General features: G+C 41.1%; 1 protein-coding gene across 4 annotated transcripts in view; it reads left to right on the top strand.

The window, feature by feature from the left end:
• FGF14 (fibroblast growth factor 14) overlaps positions 1-20,498 on the top strand; it is a 525,484-nt gene that overhangs the window by 494,555 nt on the left and 10,431 nt on the right. For all 4 annotated transcript variants that reach the window (XM_061626601.1, XM_061626600.1, XM_061626599.1 and 1 more), the window contains one exon: positions 18,890-19,088. In XM_061626601.1, the coding sequence (XP_061482585.1) occupies positions 18,890-19,088 (199 nt within the window). The remainder of the gene's footprint in view (positions 1-18,889; positions 19,089-20,498) is intronic.

Below are 20,498 nucleotides of genomic sequence, written 5' to 3'. Positions count from 1 at the left end.
AGATCCCTTGCTAGGATATAGGAACATGGTGGGGCAGGAACTCTTGCTTTGGCAAAGGTAGTGATGCAGGTAAATGGAGACTGCACCTCTTCCCAAGTTAGCTATTCAAGTGACACCAGCATAGGGAGTTGGCTCAGTAAAATTGTCAGCTTTGCCCAGCATGAAGGATTGGGGCTATCATTCCCTTCAGTGCCTCTCATTGCAAATTGATTCAAGCTGTAATCCGATACATGTCTACTGAAAAGTAAGCTCCATTGGGTTCAATGGGACTTATTCCCAGATAAGTGTGTATTGGATTGCAACCTCAGTTGTGGAATTAAAATTAGAATTCTGCTCATGGTCTCAAATCTTTCCTTTAGAAATTGCAACAGCAGGTTAACATAATTATTCCCATATTTATCATAGAGCTGGTCCAGGCAGATTTCAAGAAAGCACTAGTCCTTTGATGGAAATCTAGGTCAGCTGTAGACTATGATTCCAAACAGCCATTCAAGTATATGAGTCTCAGTTTGGCTAACCTTGCAAGTACCCCTTCACATGTTATGCTAAAGGATTCCTAAGGCTTATAACTACCTGTAGAGCTAAAATTGTGGATAGAGCATTGGACCTAAAGCCACCTAGTTTGTGATCTCTCTTGAGCCATAGGAATTTCCATCTATATGATCTTGGATTAACCATGCTCTTTGGTAAGTTAGGCCATTGACTGTCCCAGCAACAACAGATGAAAACTAACAAAAGAGGAAGCAAGTAACTTTTAGAAAGTGCTTTTTAATCATGGAACTTAGCACTACCACTTTGATAAATGGTTTTGTTCAGCGGGAGCTGTTTCCATCATAATGGCCCTGCAATTTGAACTAGCATGACTGGTGGAAGGATAGCCACAATTGACCTTTGGCTTATGGTTATCCAGCATGCCAGCCTGACAGTGCACCCATCACCTAGGGATGTGCTAGGATTCCTCCCAATTTGGATTTGGTGCAGGATTTTCCATTAATTCACTTATTCTCTACCATTGCAGGTTAGATTTTTATGTAGCTGTTTCCTGCTGCTATTTTTGAAAAAAAATAATATTAAGAATTATTGATATTTCTTTTCATTTATCAATATTTCCTTTAGAATTATTGTTACTAATATCAATATTTTTAGAGGGGAAAAACGGACCAGTAAAAGCATTGGCTAGTGGACAAAGAACAAACTCGAATTAAACTGTTAGGTCAATGGAATGCTTTTGAACCAGCACAGATCCCATTCCTACTATCCCCTCCAAAAGCAGAATAATCACTTGAGAAAGTCTATGTCTGGAAGTGCACTCAGTCTAATTTGCCATTAATTTCTAATTTCTAATGGGACTAGTGATATGCCCTATTGCATTATCACTAAAGATAACCACTACATAATTTTACTTATTTATTTATTTGATTTATATCCCGCCCTTTCTCCCTGTAGGAGCCCAGGGCAGCAAATGCTTTGCACTCTGGATGTATAGTAGGAAGAATGTATCTTTAAAAATCTTTTGTAACTTATGAGATCAAGCAGTTTCATGTGTTCATCAAAAAGAAATTGATGGTATATATTTTGAAATGGGCAAAGAGTACTTCTGTGTTAAATAGAAGTAAGATATTCTATCTTTTCTCAATTGAATGAAGTGGGAACAGGGTCAACTGTTACATTTCTAACAATGTATACTGCATAACTGCCCAGCTAATATTGCCATGTAGAGGAAAAAACATTAACAATTGCACATACCTATGGTTTTGCATCAAGCTATACATGTTGAAATCTTCATACAAGACTGTTCTCTATTTATTGAACTAGCTACTGATTCTGGCACACATATCTTTAGTGGCTGGTAATTGTTCCTGTAGCGTAGATATTCTGTGAATGAAATGTTATTCTCACAGACTTCTTCAAAGAGGGAAAAGATGAAAAATATACTGTCATTTTGTTAAACAGGAATTGTAAAATGTAGACCATGTCCACTCTGAGCAGGAATATTCAAGCATTTCAAGCTTTAGTGGCCTGGGTTGGTAGCATTTAAAATCTCTGACTTTATAAACTCCCCCATCCCAACAACCTGTGCATAGATGCATGAGCAAGGGGGAGGGGGTATTTTCCTTCAGTTCCCCACCTCCTGTTTGCCATAATATAAATTTAGCATATCAAAAGAATCACTGTGTGTTTTCCTAAGACAAGAATCGATTGGGGAAAACATTGCAAGTGCTGCCAACAGCATGATCTTAAGTGCAGTTTCAGAGGAGACCATTTGACAGCAATCATGGTGTTTCCATGAGCATTTGCAGAAAAAAAGTGGCAGGGGGAGGGATTGTGAAGGGAAAGCAGGGAGGGATTAAGAAAGCCCCCTGCTACTCATTGATTTTTCCTGGAAATATCATCAGTTCCACTTTTAAAATTGTTTTCTTATAAGATTTAACTACTAGGAATTTACAGGACCTGACACATTTCATTTTGCCTTTATGAGCTTCTAGCAACCGTTGTGCTGAACATTCTCCTGTTAATACCTTGTTGAAGCTTGCTAAATCAGTCCCAATAAAGGCAGAGCTCCACTGGTTTCCTTGCTGTCTGTGGTCCCTGGGGAGCATTATCACCATTGGCACCTTGCCCCTCTGTCATCCTCTTACCTCCATTATCCTTAAGTAAAGATCCCTTCACAAACATGGATTGAGGAACTCTGCAAATGAGCTGAAGTGACCAGACCTTGTTGATTGTTAGCCAGCCAGCCAGCCATCACTAAGGTTTCCACTCTCCTATCTTAATAATGTGTGTTTAGAAAACAAATCCCTCTGCTATATAAGACCAGACGTGGAATAGCATGCCTGGAGAAGAGAAGTCTTCCAGGTCGTGCAGGATAAAGGAGAAGCAGTCTGGATGAGAGAAGTTACTTCTTGAATGCCTAACTGAAATACTGGTATATAGAGTATATTGGGAGCAGAGTATGTACAATCAGACTCGGAGGTAGACGTATGGCACATATGAACATGACACAAACAAAAGAGAGGCTGCCCTAACTCAAAAATAAAAGGCTAAGTGGAAAACTCCAGAAGGTGCAAGGGTATTTATTCCAAAAACACTACAAAATTATCCAACATGTTTTGAGCATAGCTACTTTCATTAGGGGAACAAATTCAATGTACAGTAATAAGCCACTTGTTTTCAAGTGACTTCTGAGCTGGTAGCAAGTGTTTTGAATTATGACTTGCTACTGAGTACATTAAATTTGTTCCCATGATGAACAGCTATGCTCAAAAAAGTTGGATAATACTATAGCATGGTTGTTGATTTGCACCTTTTGTGGGTTTGTTCAAAGTTGTCATTTAAACCTGTCATATACTACAATAGCACAGAGCCTTGCAAGGAAAGCATATTCTCTAATCTGAAAAGTTACTCTGCAAAATGTTCTGGTGACTCATCTAGGAATACGTTGCTCCCTGTGCATCATGTTCACGGGCTCTTACTGGGAGGAAGGGTGGTATAAATAAATAAATAAAGGAAGGTAGGAAGGTGATTTTTGTTCATGGTTTGCATATTACAGGCATACCCCGCTTAACGTCGCTTCACTTAACGTCGCCTCGCTATAACGTACATGCTCCATACGCCACCATACCCAGCTTAACGTACGTGTGCGTCGCAATTACGGACACTTCATGGCATGACGCCGCTGCCATCTAGTGGCGATTGCAGTGCAGTACATGCATAGATAATTGCTTAACTTTAAGTACATTTTCACTTTACATACACCCGCAGGTCCCATTGCGTATGTTAAAGCAGGGTATACCTGTACAGTGCTGGGCAATGGCACAGAAAACAATTGCCACAAAGCTACTCTGAATCTGGAGTGCACAACATTGTACTGCTACCATGTGCCACATTCCAGTGCAATAGCTATCATTAGCCACAAGGAAAGATGCTTTGAAAATGTTTTATCTGTGGCAGGGGGTTGGACTAGATGACCTTTGTGAACCCTTCAAACTCGTATCAATCTTTGTGGATAGCATTGGTTGCCAGTTGGGTACATGCAATGGTAGCTTCAGTTGCATGATAGCTTCAGTTGCATAGACTCGTGTATTATTTATTTATTTATTTTATTTAATTACATTTCTAGACCGCCCTATAGCAGAAAGCTCTCAGGGCGGTGTACAACAAATAAAATCACAATTAAAATATGAGCAAGTGTGGAAAATATATATATATATAGTACAATTATAAAACATTAATAAAATTGCCATTGAGATTTAAATTAAGATCATATTGAGTTTAAAATGTTAAATTAAAATATTTAAAAATTTACAAAATTTAAAAAGCCTGGGCGAAAAGGTAAGTTTTTACCTGGCGCCGAAAAGATAACAGAGAAGGCGCCAGGCGTATCTCGTCTGGGAGGGCATTCCATAGTTCGGGGGCCACCACCGAGAAGGCCCTAGATCTAGTTGTTGATCTCCGGGCCTCTTTATGGGTTGGGACCCGGAGAAGGGCCTTCGACGTCGAGCGTAGTGAACGGGTAGGTACATAGCGAGAGAGGCGCTCCATCAGGTATTGCGGTCCAATGCCGTTTAGGGCTTTATAGGTAAGAACCAACACTTTGAATCTGGCCCGGAAACATATCGGTAGCCAGTGCAGCTGCGCCAGGACAGGTGTTATATGGTCAAATTTCTTTGTCCCAGTGAGAACTCTGGCCGCAGCATTTTGCACTAGCTGAAGTTTCCGAACCGTCTTCATAGGTAGCCCCACGTAGAGTGCATTACAGTAGTCCAATCTAGAGGTTACCATAGCATGGATAACTGAGGCAAGATGCTCCTTGCTCAAATAGGGTCGTAGTTGGGCTACCAGCCGGAGCTGGTAGAATGCATTCCGTGCCACCGAGGCTACCTGAGCCTCAAGTGACAGAAGCGGATCTAATAAGACCCCCAAACTACGTACCTGTTCCTTTAGGGGGAGTGTAACCCCATCTAGGACAGGTCGAACGTCAACCATCTGGGCAGAGGGTCCTCCCACCAACAGCATCTCAGTCTTGTTAGGATTGAGTTTCAGTTTATTAGCTCTCATCCAGCCCATTATCGCGGCCAGGCAGCGGTCTAGTACATCAACAGCCTCACCTGAGGAAGATGAAAAGGAGTAGTAGAGCTGCGTATCATCAGCATATTGCTGGAAACGCACTCCAAAACTCCTGATGACCTCACCCAGCGGCTTCATATAGATATTAAAAAGCATGGGGGACAGAACTGAACCCTGCGGGACCCCATATTGGAGTACCCAGGGACTCGAGTAATGTTCCCCCAGCATCACCTTCTGGAGACGATTCCCGAGATAGGAGCAGAGCCACCGCCAAGCAGTGCCTCCCACTCCTAAATCCGTAAGTCGCTCCAGAAGGATACCATGGTCGATGGTATCAAACGCCGCTGAGAGATCAAGGAGAACCAACAGAGTTACACTCCCTCTGTCTTTCTCCCGACAGAGGTCATCATACAGGGCGACCAAGGCCGTTTCTGTACCAAACCCCGGCCGAAAGCCCGATTGAAATGGGTCTAGATAATCAGTTTCATCCAAGAGAGCCTGGAGTTGGCGAGCGACCACACGCTCTAGAACCTTGCCCAGGAATGGGACATTTGCTACTGGCCTATAGTTGTCCAAATTATCAGGGTCCAAGGAGGATTTTTTTAGGATCGGTCTCACCACCGCCTGTTTCAGGCAGGGTGGGACCACTCCCTCTCGTAAAGAGGCATTAATCACCTCCTTGGCCCAGCCGGCTGTTCCATTCCTGCTAGCTTTTATTAGCCATGAGGGGCAAGGATCCAGAGCAGAAGTGGTCGCCCGCACCTGTCCAAGCACCTTGTCCACATCCTCGAGCTGTACCAACTGAAACTCATCCAATAAAACAGGACAAGACTGTGCTCTGGATACCTCATTAGGATCAACTGCTACAATAATGGAGTCAAGGTCCCGGCGGATGTTCATGATCTTATCACGAAAGTGTCGCGCAAACTCATTACAGCGGGCAATTGATGGTGTTATTGCTTCCTGGGGACCAGAGTGTAAAAGTCCCCGGACAACTTTATAAAGTTCCGCTGGGCGGTTAAGGGATGACTGAATAGAGACAGCAAAGTATTGCTTCTTTGCTGCTCTCACTGCCTTCACATAGAGTTTGGTAGAGAGCTTCACAAGTGCATGATTACAGCCGTCGGGAGTTCGCCTCCATTTGCACTCAAGCCGTCTCCTTTCTTGCTTCATCACTCTTAGCTCCGGAGTAAACCAGGGAGCCAATTGAGCTCTGCAACGGAGAGGGCGCACCGGGGCGATCGTGTCAACTGCCCGGGCCATTTCCGTATTCCACAGCATGGCCAGGGTTTCGACAGGACCGTCAATTCTATCAGCCGGAAAATTCCCTAGAGCCATCAGAAAACCCTCAGGATTCATTAGTCTCCGGGGACGGACCATCTTAATTGGTCCTCCACCCTTGCAGAGGGGAGAAAACAGTGTAAGTCTAAACCTTAATAGGCGGTGATCTGACCATGACAAAGGAATAGATGAAAAATCCCTCACTCTCAGATCACCATCCCCTAATCCAGTGGCAAAAATCAAGTCCAGAGTGTGCCCCAACACATGCGTAGGGCCAGTAACAAATTGAGACAGCCCCATGGCTGTCATGGAGGTCATGAAGTCCTGAGCTGCTCCAGATAAAGCAGCCTCAGCATGAATGTTGAGATCCCCCAATACCAAAAGTTTGGGGGAACGCAACAAGAGATCCGAGACCACCTCTGTCAGCTCAGTTAGGGAGGCTGTTGGGCAGCAGGGTGGACGGTACACCAACAGAATTCCCAGTCTGTCTCGCTGACCCAACGTTATGTGCAGACACTCTAGACCATTAGCCATCTGGATAGGGTGCCTAACAAGAGGGATGGAACTTCTATAGACCACAGCGATTCCCCCTCCCCGACCCTCGGATCTACCCAGATGCTGAACCGAATACCCAGGTGGGCACAACTGGGAGAGATTAATACCTCCCAGATCGCTCACCCAGGTCTCGGTAATACATGCCAGATCGGCCGCCTCATCCACAATTAGGTCATGGATGAGGGAGGTTTTATTATTTACCGATCTGGCATTAAAAAGCAGCAACTGGAGATCCGAGGGTTGGCTGATAGAACTACCAGCAATCCTGTGGGTGTGAGGAGGACCGGAACACGTCACAGCCACCAGTTGTCTGGGGCGAGTTCCCCTTAACTGGCATGTCCTACTCACAGCGCCATACCTCCCATTACCCGTCACTACATTAATAGGGGCCCCCTTTGGTCCTCCCTCCCACAACACTGTCCTCTCGCCCAGGCACATAATAAAAATAAAATAAATAATAAAACTCATGGCATATACACACAATCACACACTCACTCATACAACCCACTCATACATTCAGACAACACAGCAGCATCCGAGGAGCTTCAGCAGCCGATAATCCGTAGTAGCTGATGTAATGGGACCCAAGAACGATAGACAGCAATGACCCCCAACCTGGTGATAATGACAGCAGCAACGGTGGCATACACCTCAGAAGAGGCAACAGCAGCACTTCAGTCTCGCATTCCAGGACAGCCCAACGGCAGCAACAGAAACGTCCACGCCCTGATCAGGATCAGGCCTGGGGCCTGGTCCTGCCAGGCAGAAGTCCCTCTGGGAAGGGTGGTGGAGGTGGTGGTCCCACGGCGGCGGCGGCGGCAGCAGCAGCAAGAGCAGCAGCAAGAGCAGCAGCAAGAGCAGCAGCCTCTCCTTCCCTTGGCCGATGGTCTCTTCCTCCTGCAGGCCCTGGGTCTGCATTACAGTCCCATTACAGTGTTGCAAGAATACCTGCACTTGGCTGACTTTCTCTTCTCCTAAAGATACAGGATCAGTCTCAGGCCCTGAACCTGGCAACCCTACACTTTATTCTATGCTGGGCACTCCAGTACTGGAGCATGTATTCTTTTTTATTTACAAAGAGAAAGAAAAGCTATGAGTAATCCCCCTGCAGCAGTGAGCTTCCCTCTTGCAGCAAAGTTATTGAGCTTCTCATCCATTCTGTGTAGACAAGACACAGTACTATTAGTGCAAACTGAGCTAGCACTATGTTAGTGCTCTCTTTAGTACTAACAATTATTTTCTGACTCTTCCCCTCTTATCCAAAAAGGCCCTAATAATAAACTGAACATCAAATACTGAGGCAGGATTTCATCTTCAGCTCCTGTCAACAATAGCAAAGAAGCACAAATGTTAAGGAAGCATTATCTACCCACGCGCTCTCTGCCTTTTGCCTAGCACTTTGCAGAATCACGGCTTTTTTGAAACTCCCACAGTTTGGTTTCCTCTCTCATACACAAAAAAGTTATTCCATTGTAGACCTCTATTGAACACTGAACACAAGCTACTTCAAAACTCTTTTAAAAAATCAACAGCTATTCTGAAATTGTATCATAATATGGATTTCTTGTGGTAATAACAGCATACAAGCCTGGGCAAAAAGGTGTGTCTTCAGTGACAGAAACTCTCTTTACTCTGGCCTTTGACACCCAAGAGATGTATTTTCAGGACCCACTTTATTTCTGTGACTGCAATTTGTTTTAAACTGTTATTAGTATTGCATTTTTGTGAACTTATTTTAAGCTCTCAATGTTTCCTTTGTAGTAATGTATATACCAACACTTGATGTCACATATGATGTCAGATGTGGGGCAGGTGGGCATGGTTTGTGGGGAACAGCTTTGTGGGCCAGATTGAGATCCATGTTGGACCTAATTAGGCCCACAGACCAGAGGTTTCACACCACTGGATTAGAGTATCAGCCAAGATAAGAACGATAGTGCATGGTAAATAGGTATATTGAAGCTGATTAAAAAGTATGATTAATTTTAAAATAATTATCTGTATTGCATATAATAGTGCATAGTATATTTTGATTCTGTTTCTGATATTATTTAACAAAACATGAATTACATATTGTAATTTATTTTACTAAAATGAAAGCAAAGTGTATCCATGAATAAATTAGTCTGTATCCATGACTTCATTTGTTTGATCACTGCTGCAAAGGTCTCCACTTTGGTTATGGCAAAAAAGAAAATGAAATGACTTGCGGACCAATCCAAATCCAAGATCCATTGGGATGAGTGGAGTTTGGAATAGATGGATCTCTGGCTGAACCAGCTGAGCCTGGATTCAGTCATTGTTATGCCAGCTGAAGTCCCTCATCAATCCTCCATCCCTTTTCCTGATGCAGTTCTGATAAGTCCTGGAAAAGGGATGTTCTGGGGGTGTCAGGACAGGGTAGGGGGAAACTTACCCCTATGCCAAACTCCATTCAGGTCTGTCACATAACCTAGCAACCCAGAAGAAGCTACACTGGCAAAAAGGGTGGTGTGAGTTAAACTCTTTTTTAAAGGCTTGCTTCTCTCTCCCTGGCTCAGCTGGCAGTAGCCCCACTCCTGAACAGAGTTGGGAATAGTGGTAAATTACACTGATTTAATATACTCCGGCACAAATTACACTGGCTTCCTATAGTTTGGATTGCTCTGTCAGTCAGTCAGTAGAACTCTCAAAGAAAAAGACATAATGTAAGTAGCTAGGGAAATGATTTTACTTCTCCGTTCTATAAGGTTCAGGTGTTCAGTGAAGGTATCAAAGAAACTGATCAGTATTTGCTGGATATAGGTACAAGGCAAATCTCTTCATACAAATATGATTTACATACACTAAAAGCGCTGATTTTAAAAGCTGACTACATATTAGTTAAAAGAAGAAAAAAGGGGGAGAACCCCAAGATGCTAGAAAAATATTTTATTCAAGAGCCAGAGCTTGGAAAAGTTACTTTTCTGAACTACAACTCCCATCAACCCCAGCCAGCATGGCCACTGGATTGGGCTGATGGGAGTTGTAGTTCAAAAAAAGTAACTTTTCCAAGTTCTGTCAACAGCCCAATGCGTTTCGGCCACTATATACAGGCCTTCATCAGGGGCTGTAAATATGACTCCTGCGAGTATGTATGTGAATACACCCAATGAATTCTTTCTTGTGGTGGTTGAATTAATGATAGCAATTTTGTGCACGGAAAGATACCATACACCAGCTATTGTAAGTAAAAAAAAATTTATATAGAGATTCATCATGTATGGTTTTAATGTATATGTTTATTAATGCAGCTTGTCCCTGCTATTTTATTATATTTACAGCCCCTAATGAAGGCCTGTATATAATGCGTTGGGAGTCTTTTTTCTGGTTTTGGATGCTATCCACTTTCATCTTTTGGTACATATTAGTTAAATCAGAGTGCTTCGGTCTAATCGGATTTGCAGCCTGATTCACAACTTGGTTAGGCTGAAGTATTTTAATTTAAACTGTTTAATCTCATTCAAATCTATAGGACTAAACCAGCTTAAATCCTAGCAATTTAGCTTAATTGGGTTAAGGATGAAGTTATTGTTCACATTACTGTCAATGGAATAAAATAAATTTAATTCCAACTACTAGTTTGTGGATTGGGCTACCCTTGACCTTAATATGCTACAGATTGGTTTAGGCTGCAATCCAAGCTACACTCATTGGGAAGTGAACTGTACTGAAATCAACACACTTCAGAACCATTCTGGACATTACAACATGCTAGAAGAGAGACCAGACACATAATAGACTCGCAGTCTTTGTGTAATACCCAAACTGCCCCCCCCACATCTCTCCTGTGAAAAAGAGACAACTTCTGACGCAGGTAAGAGTTCCGACTCTGCCTGTTGCAGCACTTCTTGTAACCTGAAGAATGACACATGCATGTTTCCATTGCCCCTTTCCCCACATACCATAATCAATTAACCCCTTTGGATTTAATATGTTGTGTAGGGCTTTCCATGTTCACTCAAATTCCAAAATGTCAGTAAATTGAAGCTGCTAAGGGCCATGCCCATAATGGATTCCTTATTTAGGCAACATGGATACGGTATAGTATCCTAAGTTGTGGCTAGTTACTTCACAGCTACCTTGGAGCTGGTTGGTTGTCAGTGGCAGAGGGGTGGACCTAAGGTTCAGATTTGTCTGTCACTGGAATACAGCAACCAAGAAGTCTTCTGTATATTTAAAAGGTGTGCAGGGAGAAGGGAGAATTCCACCTTGTGGTTTTTCCCATTGCAGTGTTGCAAGAACACCTGCACTTGATTGACTTTCTCTTCTCCTAAAGATACAGGATCAGTCTCAGGCCCTGAGCCTGGCAACCCTATACTGTAGTCATTTGTTATCAGCAGCCAGAGTGTTTGTGGTAGGGACCTCACATGATTTCCACTGAGTAACTATAGCTTTCTGGAAGATCTGGGCGGTAGCATTACTTAAGAAATGGACATATGTTTGATGCAAGACCAATTTTAAAATTGTTCATTTTTGGCAGTGTGGCATGATTTTATTATTTTTACAAACATGGCCAGCTTCTGCCTGATGCATTTCTTCACCTGTGGTTTTATGAACAGGGAAAGAAAAACATTAAAATTAAATATAATGGTCCTAGTATTGCCAGTCCACAATAGTCCCCCTGTAGTTGATTTCATATATTTTCTGGGAGTATTTATTCTTTATAACTTGTATCTGCTTCAATTTTGGATTGTTTATTTTTTGTTTTGTATTTCATAATACATGTTTTCATATTCCATTTTGTTTTATTTATTACATTTATACCCGCCTTTATTTTCATGAGAGAAACTCAAGGCGGCTTACATATGGTTCCCAGGCGGTCTCCCATCCAGGCACTGACCAGACCTGACCCTGCTTAGCTTCAGCAGGGTGCTGGCCTTATGTGCCTTCAGACTATATATAGTATAGTTATAATTGTAAAATTCCATACAATTTTGGCAGGAAAAGAATATGGGAGACATGCCCTGTCCTCTTGTAAATAAGGGCTGGATGCTGCAGTGCATGTGCATCCAGGCACACATTGCAAGCCAAAGGCAAGCTGAGAGGAGGAGAGGGCTCAACTGTCTTCACCATATGTGGAATCGTACCTGCACAGCAAAGGCCATGTTGGCATTCATCAAATTGTTATTTTCCAATGTTTTGTGATGTTTTAAATGACTGTTATTTACTACAATCTTCATTTACATGGAAGTAAGCCACCACTGAACTCATTGGGACTTACTTCTGACATCTACCTATTGGATTGAACTGTCAATTGTAATTCTTGCTTTATTTCTGAAGCCTTATTGGCTATTACAAAGGTAGGACAGAAAATGGTTAAGTAAAGTGAAAATAAAAATATTTTAAAAGCCAACACAACCACTTCTGTTATAGAGGCATGCTGAGAAGTGTTCATTTTCTAATACGGAAACAGAAAAAAAATGCAATGCACATTGGAGGAGGAATGAAGACTAAGGAGTACACATTCCTTGCACAACAAACCAATTATCCAGAAAAGCAACAGCTGAAATTAACGAATGTTTAAGATTGCAAACCTATACACACTTACCTTGGAAGAGGCCCCATTGAGCAAAAATGAAAAGTACAATGTACAAATGCAGGGTTTCATTTGTTTCAACCAAATGTGCTTTAGTATGGGATGGTCAATACTGCTTTCAGTATAATGTACAAAGCAGACACCTTTGCATATTATTCTCTTACAATATCATAATTTTAAAATAATTCTTACCTATTATTTTAACAGACACAGGTTTGCTCTTGCTGGTTATATCCATGATCTGTGACTGAGCAGAGGGAGGAGGGCTGGATGGAGATCTTATCCCAGTCCACATCTGTGTTGGAATTGTTTTTAAGATATTTGTTAGAAAAAAAATTTAAGGTGTTTTTAAAAAATACGTTTGTTTAAAATTTTTGTTTTTATGATATTTTATAGGTGTTTTTGGTGATGTGTCATTTGTTTGCTGCCCTGGGCTCCTTCTGGGAGGAAAGGCGTGGTATCAATTTAATTAATTAATTATTAATAATAATAATACAACATGTAAATACACAGAAAACCTCCCCTTACTCATAGTAGTGTGGCACACACACATACAAATTGGCAGTTCTTGAGGAAAGTCAGTTTTCTCTCTGTTTTGGTAGTGACGTAGTGCCTCCCTGCATGTCTGCATGTGGGCCAAGGGGAAGAAGGGGCATAAACAGGGCCCTGTTGAGCCTTGTGGGAATCACTTTTTCCGTGGGTACTGTGCCTGTGGTGGAGCGAATTGAATCCAAAAACTTTTCCATATAGAAAGTCTTAAAAGGATGGGGTACAAATACAATTAGTCTTCTCTTGAGTATGAATGAATGGAGTTCTTTCTTTTTGTGTTTTTAACAGAACGCTTCTGCACTCCAGTGCTAGAGGAAATCGGTCAGCACACAGGCTATAACTACATTTTTAGGCAGTAGAATGTGTGAACACACCAAAAGCTCATCAAACAGCAGGACAGCATTGGGAAGAGATTTGTTGAGGATTTTCTACCCCCTTTATACATTAAAAAGCTATAATCGATATTACCACTGAAGGAGTACAGCGGGGAGCATTATCTTTGAAATGGAACTAGTAGAGTCATAAAAAAAACTGAAGTCATGTAAGTATGGAGTGCAGGCAGGAGTTGGACTGTCACTTGTCACCATGCTATGGCATGGTCACTAGCCACTAGGTTTCTGTGGCACTCACACAACTTCCAGTTTCAAGGGCACTGGGTGCGCTACCTAAGAAATGAATTACATTTCCTCAACAATAAAAAGTAGAGCTCATTATTGCTGGATAAATGCAGTTTCTGTAGCAAAACCACTAGCCTAAAGGAACTTGCTTGAGTTATAATTGTTGCAAAGAACTTGCCAGGGGATCAACTCCCAAACCCAGGGCAGTTGGTCCTGGCCAGGCACAACCTGTACTTCCCTTACCAGGGCTGAGTTAAGCCAACTCAACCCTGTAAGCTAGGTAGACCACCACCACTCCTTAAACCTGGTCACCCACTCTGGGCCAAGGGGAGATCCAAAGTGCCAGAAATAGACCTGCCAAGGATTCCAAAAGACAAGAGCCAAAAATGCACTCCTTGTTTTGGAGCCTTCAGGCAAAATACCCAGTTATACAGTAGGCTGTGGCTAAATGGCCCAGGTGCTGGATTCAGAGCCAAAATTCCTCTGCAATGAACACACAGTGGTGAATAAGCAGTAATCTTTATTAAAATGAAATTATCAGTGCAAAAAATATAGCAGCAAAATAGTTCCTTAAACCAAACACCCAAAAGCTTAGGTAAAATACAAAAAAGTTCAATCAAAGGACAAAAATAACAAAACTGTCCTGCCTATTCTATAGTTACTCATAATATGAAGACAGGCAGAAAAACTTCATGGTTTCACATCTCCCCAGAGATGTATGGCCTGGAGAGCAATAGGAAGATGGAACCCCAACATCAGGTAGGAACACCAAAGAACACTGGAGAAGAAAGACCAACATCTGAGCTCTACTTTTATTGAGAAAAAGCCCAGCAACAGCCAGGAATTAATTAGCCAATCAGAGGGCTTTCTGATGGTGAAATCTTTCAGCACTTTGGTCATGCAGTTTCTCCAACCTTCCCAGACCTGTGGCCTTGAGGTACCAGTCTCAAGCTGATAAGCAGGTGTTCTCACTCACTGCCTAATTAATTGGATTCAGCTGTGGGAATTGACAGTCTCATGGCCTTCTAGAGACCCTAATTCAGGCAAGTTGTTTCCCTCACAATTCCCTGCCATAGAACCATCTTTATTAACAAACCTTAGCAAACCAGTCATTCTTGACATATTGACAATTGCGTGTATATATTTGTGTGCATACAGTATGTCCCCTAAAAGATTTGCACTAAAAATAGACACCATAACCAGAAGGCCGATTGAATGCAACCAATGACCATGTCACCCACAGGGACTGTGAGTTCCTTTGAATGTGTTAGGGTCAGGCAAGTCTCAGCTGATCCAGATTATAGCCAGGAGGGATTAGTCTGGGTGAACTATACTAGTAGCAGTTCTAGAAGAGTTAAATACAGCATACAGTACATGACAGAGCATTCAATGTTTTGTCAGTCCATCACTTTTTTTTCAGCTGACTTCTGCAAAAGTGCAAAACTCTCTGGATTTTATATCTGTCATCTAACTAGCTTCAAAAATTTCTCACTTTCATAAAAGTACACAGGTCAGCTAAAATGTCATTGATTTCCCATTCTACTTTGCAAGGGGATTCCAAAGGACAATAAAAGCAGCAGGAGGATATATGATTGATACCTGTTGGAGACCTGGTTAGGATAACGGAGGACTCAGGTAAGATCAAGGGTGCACAGAATTCAAGAACGCAGAATGTACAACTGCTGATGCAGAGCAAAGGTTGATTACAGATTCCACAGCCTAGTTTCTTGATCATTCCAAAGATATCAATACAAATAAAACCATTGTTATCTACAAGCACTGTTAATCATGGACCACAAATCTTACTATGTACATTTACTTGAAAAGGAAGGACATGATCTTTCCCTTTCTATGAATGCAGCAAGCAGCTTGGCATGCTCAAGAGAGGATCTCCATGGTATATAGGGGTTCTTTAGGGCATAATCACTTATACTCTAAAAAAGCGATCCTAACTATTGGAAGCTGCTATAACTTAGCCCTGTGTAACTTAGGCCTGTTCCAAACTCTGTTCAGGAACCAGCAGGTGAGTGTGGGCCTGAGATTTGAGGATTGGGTCCTAGGTCCATTACTGAGCTGAAGAAGGTTGGGAATAGGGCTGAGTTTCTCCCCTGTCCTGTTGCACCAAATCTCACCACCTTTTAGGGAATATCCTGGCTTTAGCTGAACCTGGCTGGGATAGAAGATTGCACTGGCATTTCTCCAGCTGAACTGGGATGAGGGGCTTCAGCTGGCGTAGCACTGGCTCAGCTGACTCATCCAGAGAATCCATCTACTCTGCTCATCCTGGTAGATCTTGGGTTTGCACTACCTTGCACACCAGGGTCTTGGAGAGGAACAGGTCTGCTACATCCTTTCAGAAGAGTATTGGCTGACTGAGTTTATTTCCCCTCCATTTTCTCGCCTCCTCTTTTCTCTTCATAATCAATTTTAGCAACAAATGGATGAACTTTGTCCTTTGGCTTATCAAACAATCTGCTCCTGGTGCATGGGGGGGCACTCAGGTGAAATTGCCGCCCTCTGCTCACAGAACCTTTGTGCTCTGCAGATGATAGCGGGGGGGAAATGAAATGATTGTGTTGTAGGTTCAGAAGCACCAACAGGAAAAACTTTTTTTTCTTTTTCTTCTTTTTCAAGATGCTACTGTATTAAACAATAGTTGGAATTCTTATTGTTGACTATGTATGAGTGTACATATTAGGGTGACCACTTAATGCATCACCAAAAAAGAGGAAATGCATCACCAAACGGATCACTCCCATTGACACCCATAACACTTACAATTGTTTGGTTGGATTATACCCATGTTGCTTACATTAAGTAAATTATCAAATTAGGCAGGTTGGACAGATCTCCTGGAATATGTTTTTATTTCAGTTGCTAGGGGGAAATGTCTAATAAGACACAAAATGTGTAGTTGCTTTGGAAGTGTCTTATCCATGATGGATTAATTATTTGAGTTCACTTCTTTTCAGAATCATGCATTCATTGCACTTATACGTAGACTTTTGTTTTTGTGTGTAAATAGAAAAATAAATTAAGTGGGTGTCATTTTTTTCCTTTCTACTGAAGTAGATTGCATAGATGATAGATATAGATACACACTTAAGAACGTGTCATACCACTAAATGTTGCAATGTGGAATGCTCTTCCTTAGTGTTTCAGCCAGCCAGCCATATCATCCTTCAGGATACTCCATTCCATTCCACCTTCCCCCACCCTCAGTTTTTCAAATGTCAGCCAGTATTCCATGGCCACTGAGCATGCTCAGTTCTCATAGGGCCTTTGAGGGGGTGATCCCATCTTAGGGTTGTTTTTGCCATTTTTTTTGTACTTCTGCTAACTTTAGGATTCTGCCAAACCTGCTGATACCTGCCTCTTGTGAATCAGTAGTGCCACTTTGACTACATAAGCATTGGCACCTATGCCTGAACATCAGAAATCAAGGAAATGATGTTTCTATATCTGTGTAGATATATCTGTTGCTTTGACTATATGAGCCAAGGACAGCGCACCATTTACTTCAGTGCTCAGGTTCACAATGTGGCAGTTGTCTTTATTTGCACTTACAGTACCTAAATGGTTGGATCTAGACTAGGGATGGGTGAGAATTTCAGTTAAGTTTGCATTTGAAGTCGAATCTATCACATTCGCACTTTCCAAAACAATATGAGAACCCAAACACAGCCATGCCTTGAAATTTGCACTTATTAAAATTCTGTGATGCAGTTCGCCAACTAAATAATGTTTACAAAAATGCATATATTAGAGGAAAGTGTTCATAAAAATGAATATATGACTGAAAGTAGCATGCAAAACTGCATTACATGATGAGAAATTGTTTGTAAAAATGTGTACATTAGTCAAAACTGCTTACAAAAATGTGTTTATTAGGAGAAATTTGCATTAAAATGCTGGAGAATTTTCTTTTTTTAAAATAAAAAATTCCAAATTGCTGCAGAAATGAGAACTGAATTTAAGATTGGAAAAATGAGTAACTGAGAGAATTGAAACTGACAGATCTTTCCATTCCTAATCCAGACAGAGTTATGTGCAGTATTATGCAACATGATGGTTATGATTTTGCCCCATCTCCCAAGTGAATAGACATTTCATCACAAATGGCCCATTTTTCCAAAGAGGACAAGTATTCATATGGAAATGAAGAGACAGTCTCTTGCCAAGATCCAAGGCTAAGGTTACCAATACAGTTACCCTGACCCTTTGTTATTACCTAAAATAAATATTCAGAGAAATAGCTGCAAAACTTTGTCATTTTGAAATTGGCAACTCCTAGACACTTGGCGTACTTCCCAGTTTTATTGCTTTTTCAGAAGTCTTGGAGAGATACCAGACAATGTGCTTAAAGTATGAAGTAATGATAATTTATTCAGTCTTTTTCAATATCTACAATTTTGAAGGATCTTAACTTAAGTTTTAGGTTATGTTGAACTCTTCCTGTTTCTTTGTAGTCAAAGAAGAGCCAATTGTTAATGAAGGTAACCATTTAAGTGAATTTTATTTTTAAAGTCTTAAATTACATATAATATCCATTGGGCATAAATAGGAGGATTTTAGCTTTAGGATTTGATGCTTATGCTGACGACTTTACAGAAGCTTCTGCTTTTGCAGTAGATACAGTTCTTGCTACCTGGTTGCTGAGCAGCCAAACGTAATTGCATTCAAGTGAATCATGGTTGTGGGGGGTCCCTTTTAGCAACTGGAATTTTCTGCAACCTTTCAAAAGACTTTCGTTAGCAATCCTTGATATATCAGGAAGCATCAATATACACTTTTTCTTAGGGGTTTTCATCTCTTAGTTTCAAATAACTGTTTTGATAAATCAGTTACATGGAAGGTCTTTGCCTTAGCTGTTTCGAAGGAGAAATGTATGCAATGTAAGAAAAACCAACGCGTTTACTGCACCAATATTTTTTTGTTCACGTGGTTCAAATATTTGCATTCCATGCCTTCCACCAAAGAACCTTGGAAAACCTGAATGGCATACATTGCTTCATCAAAGAGTCTTACCTTCTGTACTGTGGATTTTAAAACCATGTTTATCATTTTACTGATGTGTCAAATAAGCATGAATTGAATTGTCAAGGGATGCCCAGTAACAAAACTGCAAACTGAGTTGCAGACTTTTGAATCTATGAGCCCAAATGCCACCTGGCTTCTTGTATTTAAAGGTAAAAAACAGGACAAAGTAGAAAAGAGCCACACTTGTCAAGACTATCCTCTAACATCTTTTTTTCCATTGCAGGAACTTTTTACACCAGAGTGCAAGTTTAAAGAGTCTGTTTTTGAAAATTATTATGTAATCTACTCATCAATGCTCTACAGACAACAAGAGTCAGGTAGGGCCTGGTTCTTGGGGCTCAATAAAGAAGGGCAAGTCATGAAAGGAAACAGAGTGAAGAAAACAAAACCAGCAGCTCATTTTCTACCGAAGCCATTGGAAGGTAAGCTTCAGTTTGGCAAAGCCAGGTGTATGGGAATATTGAAAACATATCTTCACTCTTCATAATGAATACAGAGCAGTTGGCTTCATTGGTACGTTTCAATTATTCCTGAGAGCTGTAATGATGTTGGATGATGCCTCCCTAGCCCCAAGGACTATTTTGTATCTTATTTCATTCTCCTTGAAAGTGGCATATATGAATAATTGTTTTGTGGTGATACTTGATCAGAGCTTGAGTGGGGAAAGCTATTTGAAAATACTTTCAAGCATCTCAAAATGGACCACTAGTGTAGCATAGTTGCTAAAAAACTGAATTGTGAAAAATGAAGCCCATAGTTGAAATGTTTTCTTTGTTGTAGACTCAAAATGTGGCCTTTGGCAAGCCATCTTTATCCCAGCCTCAGTCCCCATGTGCAATATGGGGGTGGAATGATAAGAATATTGTATGGCTGTTGTAAGGATTATTGAGATAAAGTATGTAGAGCACTTTGCTGGAAACTGCACTATGAAATAGCATTCAGAAAGAAAATTGAGGGTTCATGCTTGAAGTGAGAACATATTTTTAACCAACTAGGGAGATCTGAAGAGCATACACTCTTCTTTTTATTATTATTTTTTAAATGAAATTTAGGTATTCCACTCTAGAAAGCAAAAAGCTTATTAAAGTCAAGTCAAATGTCCAAACTGGCCAACTGTGCCCTTTTCTAGAAATGTTTATATCATCCATCATATAAACAAATAGTCCCTCTGTACAGATTTAGTTAGGTTTTTCTTTCAAATCCCGTTTACAACTTTTCAGTTTCAGTAAAATCATGCTGTTCTTTGGCTACATGGCTCTCCCATTGATTCCAGGATAAATGTGTGCAACACCATCACAGAGGGCAACAGCACTGAGGAAAGGGGTGAGGGCAGCACAGGAGGAAATAGAACCCTGCTTGATCTTACAGCCATTCTTCTTATAAGATTGGTAGGAGACAGGGGTTTTCATAAACCCTTTCTTCACATCAGTCAAATCCCTTATATGTTGATCTTAATCCATATCACATATTTAAACCAGTTTGAAATCTATTCAGATATCACAACCCTTCCAAAGAACCTTAGCAGTTGTTGTTTTGTGTGGGCAAGTGTTCAACAATAGTGATTTCAGTCCCTTCACAGAACTATAGTTTTGGAGTTCATTTCTTTTAAGTCAGTTTGTAACCCTTTTTAATACGTCACATAGATATATGACCTTAGACTGTGCATAGACAATTGGGCTGCTCAAGCACTAAAACGTACATGTTGGGTAAAATTCAGATCCATTTAAACCAGTGGAAGTTAAACTATAGATTTCAGTGAAAACTTATGTCCAAATTACCCTCTAACTCTTTTTGTAAAAAAAAAACAGAGCTTGCCAATCATCTTTTAGTAT

This window comes from Rhineura floridana, chromosome 5 (genome assembly GCF_030035675.1).
Source record: "Rhineura floridana isolate rRhiFlo1 chromosome 5, rRhiFlo1.hap2, whole genome shotgun sequence".
In the NCBI taxonomy this organism is placed as follows: Eukaryota; Metazoa; Chordata; class Lepidosauria; order Squamata; family Rhineuridae; genus Rhineura; species Rhineura floridana.
Note: the sequence above shows the minus strand (reverse complement) of the source record. Positions and strands in the feature narration are given on the sequence as shown.